The 14,443-nt window shown below is 34.4% G+C and overlaps 1 protein-coding gene across 2 annotated transcripts; it reads left to right on the top strand.

Annotated features, from left to right (window-relative positions):
- Positions 1-354: 354 nt before the first annotated feature.
- LOC108486231 (microtubule-associated protein 70-2) lies at positions 355-6,918 on the top strand. 2 transcript variants are annotated; one of them, XM_017790167.2, is made up of 12 exons: positions 355-1,071; positions 1,213-1,298; positions 2,501-2,566; positions 2,645-2,815; positions 2,930-3,100; positions 3,235-3,390; positions 3,490-3,636; positions 3,724-3,795; positions 3,879-4,394; positions 4,475-4,656; positions 6,330-6,414; positions 6,539-6,918. In XM_017790167.2, exons 1-11 carry the CDS (start codon positions 813-815, stop codon positions 6,367-6,369), a joined length of 1,866 nt encoding a protein of 621 aa, XP_017645656.1. In that variant the 5' UTR covers positions 355-812; the 3' UTR covers positions 6,370-6,414; positions 6,539-6,918. The 2 variants fall into 2 exon arrangements, with proteins under 2 accessions (XP_017645656.1, XP_017645655.1); XM_017790166.2 differs by having other exon boundaries at positions 364-1,071; positions 6,330-6,918.
- Positions 6,919-14,443: the final 7,525 nt, after the last annotated feature.

Genomic DNA, 14,443 nt, shown 5'->3' on the forward strand with positions numbered 1-14,443 from the left:
AACAAAGAATGCTATACATCAGTGATTTTAATAGCCTAATAACTTAAATGAAAACTTTTAAATAGTTTTATAATTATTTTATAACTTTTTAAAATTAAATAACTAAAATATAAATTATTAATAATTTAATGAACTTAAATATAATTTATCAAAACTTTTTACAAAACTATATGCATATATATATATATACGGGATTTTGCGTCCGTCCAGATTTGCGAATTGGATTCTACTAACGTTGCTGCGTATTACGCACCCTGAACCGTTTTAGCAACCCCTATGCGTATTGCACCCCCGGTTTATCCTAAACTGAATCCTAGTTTATAAAAAAAAACAAGGCGACTAAAAGTTGAAGTTTTACCGTCCGATAATACACAGACCCCAACTTACACGCTTTTTTGTCTGCTGAAAATCGGGCAAAGTCTTTCCCTTCTCTAAACACAAAACACTTGCATTAAATTAGTCCCATTATTAATTAATTTAATCTCCTTTGCTAAATTACTCTATTTTCTCTCTCTTCACTCTGTCAGTAGTCACTGTAACCAGATTTAAATCCACATTCTAGAGAGAGAGAGAAAAAGCAGTAAACATTATTTTCTCTCTTCTTCATTCTCTCTCTCTCTTTTTTCTTTTTTTTTTTCTATATCTAATAATCTGTTTAACAGCTGTATTTGAACTGATTTGAAAACCCTAGCATTTGGATCACACTTTGAAGTTTCAGATGTGAAGCAAGCTTCTCTCTTTGGAAATATTTTTTATTTGGATTTCGTTGCATTTGGGGGTTGAAGTGGTGAGAGGAAGTGTTTGAATCGGAGATGGCGGAGATTGACAGCGAAGCGGTGGAGGTAGGAAACAATGCGAGGAGTGAGTCGCCGGTTAGGGTGACGTCAAGCTCGACGGGAGTACCTCCGCCGTTGACGGTGTCAGCGTCGTTTAAGGAGAGTGGAGGGAAAGGTTCGTCGAGGAGGAGAGCTGTTAGACCTAGCTTCGATGCGGATAATGAGTTCATTACGTTGCTTCACGGGTCGGATCCGGTGAAAGTAGAGCTCAATCGGTTGGAGAATGAAGTTAGAGGTGAGGAATGTAGCTCGATCTAGTTGTTTTTCGCCTTGATTCGGCCCAATTTAGCTCCTTTTTAGTTAACATTAACCCTATGTATTTATTTTATTATAATTATAATTATAATTTTGATTTTTTTTTTGTTTTGGGTTACAGATAAAGATAGAGAATTGGGAGAAGCACAAGCAGAAATTAAAGCATTAAAGATGTCTGAAAGGCAAAGAGAAAAGGCTGTCGAAGAGGTCGATTACTTTTTTTTTTTTGGAAAAATATAATCATTGGTATTTATTTTATTTAAGAAATTAGGTTTAACTGATTGGTGAAAACGCTTTAATAATGGTGGTAATTTAAGTAGTAATTTATTTTGAAAATCTTGGAAATTTGTTAGTTCTTTTTTATATTTTCTGATCTTAGTGTGGAAAGTCCAATGTTTTCCTTTTTTTTTCCCTCCACTTAGATGGATGTTTAATTTTTTTGGGAAAAGATTACGGTTTATTTTAAGTTTAGATATGATGATGCTTGTACAAAAGAATTGATGGAAGATAGGACTGTTTGTATTTCAGTGTAAATTGTTATTTTACAGAAGAAAAGCAGATCCTGCAAAATTGATGAGTAAATGTTCGTGTCTGCCTGTGTCTCCATTGCTGATTGCAAACCTATGTTAAACTTCTGATAGTTTCTTGGTTTTTGCGGATGTAATCTGCTGAAATACATAATACATAACTGTTCTGTCAAAGTCATGTTGGTTGGAAGTTTCATCATTGAGATTTGTTGCTCAGTAATTTTAGGAAGTCATTGGTGGGCTGTCTCATCTAACACCATGAACCATTTATCCAACTTCATTTTCAGGTTGCCTTCTAGTACCTGTATGATATGATTTTAAAATTGTAGATTATGACTAATTAGTTTCAATGTTTTGCATATCTTAAGTTGCTTTAGTCCTGTCTGTTAATGTTGTTTGGCCTGTCAAAGCTGTCATACGGTTTCTTGTCTACATGTCTAGAACTTGAGTCATGGTTTCCTGTTAGATTAACTATTCTTCTTCCATTTACGTTTTGTACTTCCTATATTTAATTCTGTAATGAGGTTTAGTGACCCTAATCTCATGATTGAATGGATTGATTTGATGTTTAGAGATTCAGACAGTTAATTGCCTCTTTGTCTTCTGACTTACTGTTTCTGGATTGCATATGATCCCTTGTCTTGTTCAGGACACCTCGTGATCTTTATGTCTTCTACATACTTGCCAACACTCTTGCATCAAAGAGACTTGTTTATCAACCTTTTGGTAGTAATTGAATGTAATGTATGGTTTTGACTGTTTGTGGTGTTGGATAAGTCTGAAATGTGGGTTAACATTGGTCATCTGACTTGGAGTTCTTATAATATTTTGTGATTGAGACAGATACTGAATTTGTTTTCTTATTTTTATTTTGAACAATAGCTCACTGATGAGCTCTCGAGAATGGAAGAGAAGCTTAAGTTGACTGAATCTCTTCTGGAAAGCAAGGTATTGCTTTGGGATTTTCTCTAGCTTATTGTTTTATTTGTTGTGTTGCTATAATTAGTTGAAAAACATGTTCTACAGAACCTTGAAATCAAGAAAATAAATGATGAGAAGAGGGCATCAATGGCTGCTCAGTTTGCAGCAGAGGCCACTCTGCGGAGGGTTCATGCTGCTCAAAAAGATGATGATATGCCTCCAATTGAAGCAATTCTTGCACCATTAGAGGCTGAACTGAAGCTTGCTCGGCAAGAGGTTTTGTTGCAACTTTTGAACTATTGCTTTTGTTCCACAAAGAGAATTGAGAATGTTTTATAAATTATATGTGATTGAGTATTCTCACTGATTAGTTCTTGTGGTCCCTTGCAGATTGCTAAACTTCAAGATGATAACAAAGCACTTGATCGTCTAACTAAGTCAAAAGAAGCAGCTTTACTTGAAGTTGAAAGGACTGTACAGGTTGCATTGGCCAAAGCGTCCATGGTGGATGATCTACAAAATAAAAACCAGGAGTTGATGAAGCAGATAGAAATTTGCCAGGTATGGTAGTTGAACTTGGTGTTGCCTTGCATCGGGTGCATCAAATTTAGGACTCAGGAGTTGGGCCATATACGTTGTGTTTAGTCTGTATTTTATGTAGAAGAAAGTCACATATTTATGACTTGTCTATGTAGGAAGAAAACAAAATTTTGGACAAAATGCATCGCCAAAAAGTTGCAGAGGTTGAAAAGATTACACAAACAGTAAGAGAGCTGGAGGAGGCTGTTCTTGCCGGTGGTGCTGCTGCAAATGCAGTTAGGGATTACCAGCGGAAAGTTCAGGAGATGAATGTAATCTGCCTAGCATTTAAGTGTTTGAGTTTTCATATTCTTTTATGTTGATATACTCTTAGGTTTCTTTTTGAATGAATTATTGTTTTTGTTCCTTAGGAGGAAAGAAAAACTCTTGACCGAGAGCTGGCACGTGCAAAAGTAACTGCAAATAGAGTGGCCATGGTTGTAGCAAATGAGTGGAAAGATGCTAATGACAAAGTGATGCCCGTAAAACAATGGCTTGAAGAACGGAGATTCTTGCAGGTTTTTGTGGATGGTTTTTCCTATTCAGTACAAATATAGGCCCTTAAATTAATAATTTCTATTCATTGTGGATTTTATTTCTTACAGGGAGAAATGCAGCAGCTTCGTGACAAGCTTGCTATAACTGAGCGAACTGCAAAATCTGAAGCACAGTTGAAAGTAATAATCTGATTGCAACACTTACCATTCTTTTCTCTTTGTTGATGTTGCTGCTTTTGAAATAAAGGCTTTTGATTTTCCAGGAGAAATATCAATTGAGGCTTAAAGTTCTGGAAGAGAGCTTGAGAGGATCTTCTAACAGTCTTAGTCGCAGTACATCAGATGTAAGAAGCATGAGCAATGGGCCTTCTAGGCGTCAATCTCTGGGTGGAGCTGATAACTTCTCAAAACTTACATCCAATGGGTTTTTGTCAAAGAAATCGCCAAGCTCTCAATTGAGATCCTCTTTGTCTTCTAGTACAGTTTTGAAGCATGCTAAAGGAACATCCAAATCATTTGATGGAGGCACAAGGTCATTAGAGAGGGCTAAATTGCTTTTAAATGGAACAGGCTCAAATACTTCATTCAACCAGCCTTCTGACAGAACCAAGGAGAGTGAGGCACAAAATGATGAAAAGCCCACTGATTTTCAGCCTGTGGACACAGAGGATAATGTTCCAGGTGTATTGTATGATTTGCTGCAGAAAGAGGTCATAGCTTTGAGAAAAGCTGGTCACGAGAAAGATCAAAGCCTCAAGGATAAGGATGATGCAATTGAGGTTGATACTTGTTCTTCCAGTCCAATACCGTTTAAATTTACCCTTCTGGATATATGCTCAAGTAATCCTTGTATTTTCAGATGCTTGCTAAGAAGGTGGAAACATTGACAAAGGCAATGGAAGTTGAGGCTAAAAAAATGAGAAGAGAAGTAGCTGCAATGGAGAAAGAGGTTGCTGCAATGCGCGTGGAGAAAGAACATGAGAATAGGGCGAAGCGGTTTGGTAACTCCAAGGGATCTGCTGCTCAGCTGCTTACTGGAAGGTGCGTTTAGATTTAAAATTTCTTCTTTTCCTATATTGCTGTTGTTGCATTTTTCCATTACCAATTGTGGGGTAAGCAGGTGTGATGTCAACCTGTATGTTTTCTCTTAGCATGTTGCATTTCCTTTTTGCTTTGAATTTTAACATTCTTTTTTATGTTTTTGTACTATCATATGTTAATTCTAAAGTTACACGTGGCAATATATATATATATATATCCCTATCCAAGTTTTGAATTTTTTCACATGGGGGTCAGCTCTCACCAGTCATCTGATGAACTTGCCTTTTTCTCTATATTATTTTCTCTACATCTTTGAACCTATAGGCCTAGACGGCTAAGAAGAAGAAAGTCATTTGGTAAAGTTAAAAGATGCAAAGAAACTTTGGCTTTTTTTGGGGGGTGGAAGGGAGGAGCTGCATGATGCTATAGAAGCATCCGAGTAATTCTTGCAAAACCTGTCTTCCTAATGGTTTACAGGGTGTTGACATTCGGCAAGATTGAGCAATTTAGGCAGTTGCTTTGGGCACCAGACATGTATATTGGGTGGACCCCTGTCTGCATCTATAGATTTGTAATATTGCATATTTAGTGATCTTACAGAATCAACCCTAAAATAATAAAAAATACCCTTTTTAATTTCCTTGATAAGCCCATATTCTTTTAGAGTATCAAATTAAACCTTCTAAAATTCTTTTATTTTAATTAAACCCTCAAAGTTCTCTACCAGATTTTAGAGGTTGTTGTGCATGGTAAAAGCTTCATTAAACAAAAATATACTTCCAAGGCTTAATTGGGTACAAAAGGATGATATTGACAAATTAAAGTGTGGGATCTTTAGTATTTTAGCTAATAATCAATTTAATGTGTTATAAACTGTTAATTGATATTTTCTTATCATATAGTATATATATTTACAGAGTTGCCCTTGTAAATGTTGTTAGATACTTGGATTTTATAGGATATTCCTGAAGGAGTTCCATGAAATTAAGGCAAAGTCTTGAGACATGATATCTTTGGATAGCATTTTTCTTCTTATTCTCTATGTGGAAAATGTGAATAGGGGGAGGTTTCATTGTGATACTGTAGAAGCTAATAACGGAAATGAGTGATTTCAGCTTCTATAATTATTCCCAACAAAGTGCAAATAATCTGTTCTATAGAATTATACTCTTGTACATCCCAAGTAAAGTAGAAATTAAATATTATGAAGTATAATTTGATTCATGGTGACTTTGCCTCTGTCTTCACTGCAGCTTTGGGGTAGGATCATTTGCACTGAAAGACATAATCATTTTAGAGAAGACTGTAGTTAAAACTTAAAGAGTATAATTCTATTGTTGGTTACTTGAATTTGCCTCTTCCTCTGTCTTCACTTCAGTTCAGAATGTTAGCATACCCTTCTGGATATGGTAGTTGGAGACCGCTGGTGAACTTTTTGCATAATTGACATGTATATGTTAGGATTCATCTTAATTTGGTACTTAAAGTTGTAGTGATCAATTGAAATGAACCTACCTGTTAATTATTTCCGATATTCTGCCAATTTGATTTTGGATGACTTGCTGAAGTCAAGGCCTGTAATAGACGGATGTCACATGCTCATTTTGCTTTCATTGCCTAGTATATTGTTGATTTTCAATGTAAGTAACGGACAACTTCTCAAATTTATGCAGAAATGTATCTCGAAGTGGGTTAACACGCAGCACTCAATGACAAAAAATTTTAGTTGCAGCAGCGGCAAGGAGCAAATTTGCATAGGTCTCCTCGGTCCTTTGTTTTATTTTTCTCTTTATATATTTTTTTACCTCTACTTTGGTGATTGATTATAAGATTATAACTTGCATGCTGATGAACCTATATTCACTGAAATTGATTTGTGAAGAAATCTGGAAAAAGAGTAAACCAGAGGAAGAAAACCGCTGAATCTGTATGCGACTGTCTGACATAGAGTGCTATTATTTCCCTCTGCTTAGAGATGAACTAAAAAGAAAGGAAAGAGAAAAAAAAAAAAAAAGGAACTATTGACTATGGGCTAACCTTTTGTCAGGTTTTCTTTGGAGTGGCCAGTGGTTATGTTGGGTGTATAGGTAGTTGGTTTTCTTTTATTGTTTGCGTTTTGCAGTTGATATTTGTAATCTGCAGTGCAGGTAGTGTGATTGGCCTTTAAAAAAAAAAAGAAGTTTGTTAATATTCTTGTAATCAAATCCTATTCTCCTGTTGGGTTGTGTTATTGTCCTTTAATAGCTATAATTTGCTTGTAAATCTCTGAATGGTGAGTTTCTTTTCATTGTTTTTGTTTAGTCAAACAAGAATCGGCTGCTAACCGTCGTTTTTAATCAATTGGTAAAGTATTGTTGTTGCGATTGCAAAATACCCACCCAATAGCACTTTCTGAAGTGTTGAATTGCTTGTTATTTGGATCAACAAGGTGTTGTGTTGTTTGAAAACGTTGATTATGTTTCTAAGACTTGACTTAGAGAATAATTTATTATGTATCAACATTGCAGCGCATCATTTAAGTTCAATTTACTCCTTGCCTCTTTATATGAACTAAGATTGCTCTTTTACTAATATTTTACTTTGAAACTATAGTTTGATTACCATGTATTTGCATTGAAAATAAGTTCCTAAAATGATTTAGATTTGTTTCTGGAATGGTGATTTTAACAGGACTTTGTATATGACATAAAATAAGTATAGATATTTTAAGGATTGATCACACCTAACTTCTTCAAATTGAGTTTAATTTCATCAAAATCAAATCTATGTTATTGGTGCTCTAAATCCTTAACAAGATGTATGTAGAGAGAGATCCACATAATTTGTGTTGAAATATGCCTACATATATGGTAGGTTGAATAATCATTCAATTACAAGCTGAGTTGCAGCTGACGCTTCAAGTAGAACGTGCGATTGAGGTCACAACCATTAGCGATCCCACGGTTTTGATTCTAAGTTATTTTCCTAACAAACTCTTGGGCAACTGGATCTACTTTAGAAGAGTGTATCAATTATTCGATCCCGAACAGGCTATAGACCTTCAAGTAGGCAATCAGTTTCTTTTACTAATTTTCAATTATTCTCTTGTAATTCTCATGCATCTTATCACCTCTCTCAACAGACTCAACAATGGTAGTACTTTCAAAAGTGGTAAGTAGGATCAACAAAATCATCTACCTTAGGTTCTTCGGATAGTGACATTACTTTCTGTTACCTTGCCTTAGTCAATGCCAACCGGTGGAACAATTGAAGGTTGTTCTTGTGTAGGATTGTCTCGAGTCACAACTTGAGAAATTGCAAATGAGGTTCCTTCACCACTTTTCTTTGAACGCCCTTGAAAAGGAGTTGGAGATGATGATCTTTGATGAGAACTTTTAAGGAAGGACTGGGAGTTCTAGCTAACTTCACATGAATCATTAACAATTTTTCTTGAAAGAAAATTATCTTGAGTTATTGTGACAAGGAAAAATTAAAGAGAATTTGGCTCTCTTTATGGCTTCTTGAAACTTTTGGGAGAAATCAATATCAAACCACTTCAATCTTTTCTCATAAATACTTTAAATCTTTTTGAAATTTTTCCTTTAAAAATAAGGAAAAAATTGGCAAATGTTATCTTTCAAAAATAAAAAATAAGCAATCAAAATTGAGTTGAAGGTAAAACAACATTATAATATTGAGTTTTGGTGACATGACTTCTATGCCATGTTAAACTCAATACACTTCCACTTCATTCTTCAATTTTGTGAACTATGAAACATTAAGACTTTTAGTGAAAAGATTAACTAATTGATTTTGTGTAAGAATATGTTTTAGCTCAATTGTACCTTCTTCTGCCAATTCTATGATGAAATGATATCAAATGCTAATGTACTTCGCCTTGAGTGTAGTACAACATTCTTGGAGATGTTGGTCGCACTAGAATTGTCACAATAGACGGTTAAAACTAGCAATATAGTTTTGAAGCCTTTTGGCATTTGTTTCCTCTACAATAGATGTGCACAACTTCCAATAACTATATACTCAACTTCAACTATTGGCAATGAGATTGAAGATTGATTATTGTTCTACCATGATATTAAGTTTTTTTCCCAAATAAAAGCATCCCTTGATGTGCTCTTTTTATCATCCATACTCCCAACCTAATCAAATTCATGTTAGTGTCATTCGATAGTCAAATTTTAAGGTACAAAGTGCCGTTAACATAGCAAATGACAATTTTCACAGCCTTTTAAGTGTGACTCTTTGGCATTTACTTGGTACATGGCACAAGGCACAAACATCCTCACTAAAAGATAGGTTTGGTCTACTTGTAGTGAGGTAAATTAGGATGACAATTATACTATAGTAGTTGCTTGAGTTAGTTGTAACTCCCTTTGCATTTTATTACAATTTGTTTAAAATTCCAATTGGAGGTATTATTGGTTTCAAATCGAGCCTAAATTTTGTGCATATTTCTTTTTATGATAAAAGGTCCATTTTTGAGTGGTTTGATATGGAATCCAAGAAAGTAAGAAACTCTCCCATCATGCTCATCTCAAACTTAGATTGCATCATCTTTACAAATACTCCATTATCTTGTTGAAAGATTGAGCCAAAGATAGTACCATCTATGTAAAGTTGAGCCATTGTGATCACACATTTCTACTTCTATATAAGCAAACTCTAGTCCACATTTCTCCTCATGTAATTTAATTCAAGTTAAATCTTAGAGAGTGTCATAGACACCTTTAATGCTTTCTTTAAGCCATACAATGCCTAAGTGAGTTTGTATATGTGATTTAGATACTTAGGATTTTCAAATAATTTATGTTGTTCCAAGAACAATTCTTTAGTGATGAAATTGTTTAAGAATGCACTTTTTACATCCATCTAGATTTGCTTATATCAAGGTAAATTGCAACCGTCAATAAGCGTCAATGGTTTACATGCGCGAATGTCTCATCAAAGTTAATTCCTTCCACCTGGTGTAACTTTGAGGCACAAATCTAGTCTTGTCCATGGTGACATTACCGTGATCATCTGTCTTATTCTTAAATATCCATCTCATCCCAATAGCATTGCAATCTTTATGTCTAAGGACTAGTTTCCATATATTGTTTCTTTCAAACTAATTTAACTCAATCTGCATGCTTGGATCTAGTTTTCATCCTTAAGAACTTTTTCAATCTTCTCAAGTTCCATAAAGGATGTACCCTTATCATGTCATGGTAGTTAGGCTGGGGCTTTTCTCTTGTACTGGTTCTCAACCAATATCATCAATGACACCATCCAAAGGATGATTCTTACATACCTTTGAGGATGATGAGGTTAAGAAACTTCATATGTTGATTGGTCTACGTTGTTTGATTATTCGCTTGCAATTGGCTCCATTATTTCTTCATCTACATGCATTGGTTAAAAAGTTTCCTAATTCATCGTTAACAACAACATTAAAGGACTTCATCATCAACTTGATATTCTTGTTGTACATTTTCTAGGCCTTGTTATTAATGGAGTATACCTTTATCACTCTGTGCATTAGACTTCCCTTAGTGGATTTTGTCTTTAAAAATGTAATATGTACTACCAAATACATGGAAGTATCACATAGCTTGTTTCCTCGTTCTCCACAATTTATAGAGTATCATCCTAGAGAAGTCAAGCAACCATAGGTGGGCGATCTAAGGGTGAGCACGTGGAGGTCAGAAAATTCTATGATAATTGCATGGCTTATTTATTCCATGGAAGCATCCATAGGTAAACCTTTTCTTTTTTCTCCTGATTGTTAAAGATGTTTAAGACGCTGTGAAAGACACCTATTCAGATTTCGAAAATACTTCATAAATATTTGAGTTAAAAATAAAACTTTGGAAGGCAAGGTAAGGGGAAAATGAGGTTATTTTTATTATTATAACAAGATGATATCTCGTTAGCAAGAACTAGATTAATATTATAATGATGAATGAGAGTGTTCTAGAGATAGTTGTAAAAGCTATGAAAAAAATAAGAAGAGAATGAATGAGCTTATTTATTTCTGGTTGGTTTAAATAGAGAAACTGATGAAGTGAGATCTCAGATCCTAAGGAAAAAACCACTTCCAACACCCTGTGAGATTTTTTTATTATTAGAAGAGACGAGACTAGGAGAAAAGTAATGTTAAGGCCAAGATTTGAAGCTAACGATGATAATTCTACTATTGTGACTGTTAAAAATGGTGATGAAAGTGAAAAAAAAAAGAAGAAACCTTGGTGCGACCACTGCAAAAAAAAAAAAAAAAGCCATTGGCACACTTGAGAAACATGTTAGGAGCTCCACGGAAAATCGAAAAATGGAAGAAAGAAGAGTGGAAATGGTTGTGGTTCACAACCTAGGGATGACAAATCTTTCCAAACAACTAATGAAAATCATGAGTAGTAAAATTCTCTAGAAGGGTCTCCATTCATTAAGGAACAACTAGAGCATCTACGCAAGCTTTTTCCATCACCATAGTTTCAGATGAATTTTTCTAATTCTAACTCATCTAATAATCCATCTTGCTCATTTTCCTCATCAGGTACCGTTTTTTCAATTTTTTTAGTATCAAACCTTATAAAGCAAGCCCGTGGATCGTTGATTCTAGAGCTAATGATCACATGACTAGCAGTCCTTTCATTTTCTCAACTTACGCATGAAGTTTTACATGTGTCAAATCTATCTTGTAATCTCATATCTATTAGTAAATTATCCCATTCCTCGAATTTTCATGCTATATTTGACTCTTCTATGTGTAAATTTCAGGACATGGTCTTGGGGAGGATGATGACAGTGCTAAAGTGTCTAGTGGAATTTACTTTCTTGATAACGACCATCTAAGTCAACCAACAACTACTCTATGTTTGAACTCTGTTTCTAGTTTTGATAAGATTATGATTTCGCATTACAGGCTTGGATTCCCTAATTTTTACTATTCAAGACATTTGTTACTTGATCTATTTAAGAATAAAAAGCCTTTTTCATATCACTGTGAATTTTGTGAATTGGCAAAATGTCATCGATCATTCTTTCCACCTTAAAAATATAAGGCTTCCAAACATTTTTCGTTAATTCATAGTGATGTTTGGGGACCTTCGAGAGTCTCAACTGTTTCAGGAAAATGTTAGTTTGTCACATTTATTGATTATCATACTCGCATTGTTAGGTGTTTTTATTCAAAAATAAGCTTGAAGTTAAAAATTTGTTTCAGTCTACCAAAGCTCTTGTACAAATACACCACACCAAAATGGGATCCCAGAAAGGAAAAACTACCATATTTTGGATGTAAATAGAGCCTTGATATTCACAAGTCAGGTACCACGTTATCTTTGGGGAGAGGCTTTGCGTACAACTAAATATCTTATTAATAGAATGCTGAGTAGATTCCAAAGTATAGAACTCCTTTCAATATTTTTAATGACAGCTTTTCTAACTCTAAATTAATCACAAATTTACCCTTCTGAGTTTTTGGGTGTAGTGTTTTTGTTCATCTTAGAGCAAAAAAAAAATGTCTTTGTTGGTTATGCTTCTAATAAAAAGGGTTACAAATATTATGATCCAATTAATAAGAAAATGATTGTTACCTTGGATGCCATTTTTGTTGAAACACAACCTTACTTCAATTCTAATCTTTAGGGAGGGAATTATAGCAAAGAAGATTCCATAATTGATCAAGAAGATATTAGGAATATACAACATAGGGATTCTAATAATGGGAAAGGTGAATTTATGATCAAGATTGAAATGAATGATGGTAGTGTTGCAAATAAAAATGAGTTGAATGATGCTAAATTTACTAATAGAAAGGAGTCTGAATATGTAGAGTCAAATAGTGAGAACAGAGAATAAACAAAGGAGTTGCTGGTTTACTCAAGAAGAAACCAAAATCAAGAAAGTGGAATCCACCATATTCTTCACCAAAAATCTGACACACAAGACCTTGTCAAAAGTCTAGGTAAAACTCTTAATCTGACCAATGAATTTTCTACTCTAGATCTTCCAATTGCTAAAAGAAAAGGTGTTAAAACTATTGTCAGATATCCCATGTCTAATTTTATGTCCTATAAATCCTTGTCTTCAACATTCTTGGCCTTTGTTTCATGTCTCATATTGTGGAAATACCCAAAAATGTTAAAGACACTTTACAGGTTCCTGAATGGAAGGAGGTTATTTTATAGGAGATGGGGGTTCTTGAAAAAATAGGTACATGAGACGCAGTGGAAGTACTTGTAGAAAAAAAATAGTGGGCTGTAAATGGGTATTCACAACCAAATTCAGACCGGATGGATCTCTATACAAATACAAAGCTCGGTTGGTGGCTAATGGGTAAACTTAAACATACGAGATAGGTTGTCTTGAGACATTTACACCAATAGCTAAATTAAATTCTATTAGAGTTATTTTATCCATTGTTGTTAATTTTGATTGGTCTTTATAGCAACTAGATGAGAAGAATGCTTTCCTAAATGAGAAATTTGAAGAAGAATTTTACATGGATCCTCCTCTAGGTTTTGAAGAAAATTTTAGAACTTAAGTATGTAAGCTCAGGAAATCTTTGAACAACCTAAAGTAGTTTCCTCAAGCTTGGTTAGAACGATCCACTCAGTTCGTTTAAAAACAAGGTTACTTTCAAGGATAAGCTGATTACACAATGTTCTAATGACATTCAAAAAGAGGTAGAATAACAATTATTATAGTGTCTGTCAATGATATCATTTTTACAAGAGATAATGTTGATAAAATGAGTTGCCTCAAGGAGCATCTAACATTGGAGTTTGAGATTAAAGTTTTGGGTCCTTTAAAATACTTCCTTGGAATGGAAGTTGCTCCATTAAAGAAGGGTCTTATGGTCTTTCAGAAAAATATGACCAATCTTTTAAAGGAAGATCACTTGATAAAGGGTAGTACCAAAGATTAGTTGGTTAGTTGATCTACTTATCACATACAAGGCTATACATAGCTTTTGTAATAAGCTTAGTGAGTCAATTTATGCACTCCCCAATGGAGGAACATGAAGAAGCAGTGTTTCAGATTCTAAGATACTTAAGGAGTTCACCTAGCAAGGGCTTATTCTTTAAGAAATCCGAACAAAGAAGAACTGAAGCTTATACAGATGCAGACTAGGTAGGCTTAGTAACAAATAGAATACCTACATCAAGGTACTGTACATTTGTTTGGGGAAACCTTATGACTTGGCGAAGAAAATAACAAAGTGTTGTAGCAAAAAGTAGTACAAAGGATAAGTTTAGATCAATGGATCAATGAATTTTTGAAATGATGTGGTTAAAAATAATTATGGAAGAGCTGAAGAAACCAAAAACTTCATCAATGAAGTTGTAATGTGATAACAAAGCTGCCCTTAGCATTGCTCACAACCTAGTCCAACATGATAGAACTAAACATGTTGAGATTGATAAGCACTTTATCAAGAGGAATATTGAAGAAAGCCAAGTGTACGTGCCATTTGTTCCTTCAAAACAACATATTGCTAACATACTCACTAAAAGGCTCTTCAAGACAAGTTTTGATTTTCTTGTAAGCAAGTTGGGCATGATTGATATATATACACCAACTTGAGGGAGGGTATCGAAATATGTGCTGAATTCTTGTAACATTTCGAATTAGGGTCTAGTTAGAACAGTGGTTTTGAGACCACGAATCTGAAGTAGAAATAATTATTTTATGATTCCTATGAGGTCTATGATATGATTGCATGCTTGTGTGAAAATTTCATGAAGAAATTTTATTGATAAAGTGTTCAATTTGACATTTAGGACTAAATTGCAAAAGTTGCAAA

This window comes from Gossypium arboreum, chromosome 1 (assembly GCF_025698485.1).
Source record: "Gossypium arboreum isolate Shixiya-1 chromosome 1, ASM2569848v2, whole genome shotgun sequence".
In the NCBI taxonomy this organism is placed as follows: Eukaryota; Viridiplantae; Streptophyta; class Magnoliopsida; order Malvales; family Malvaceae; genus Gossypium; species Gossypium arboreum.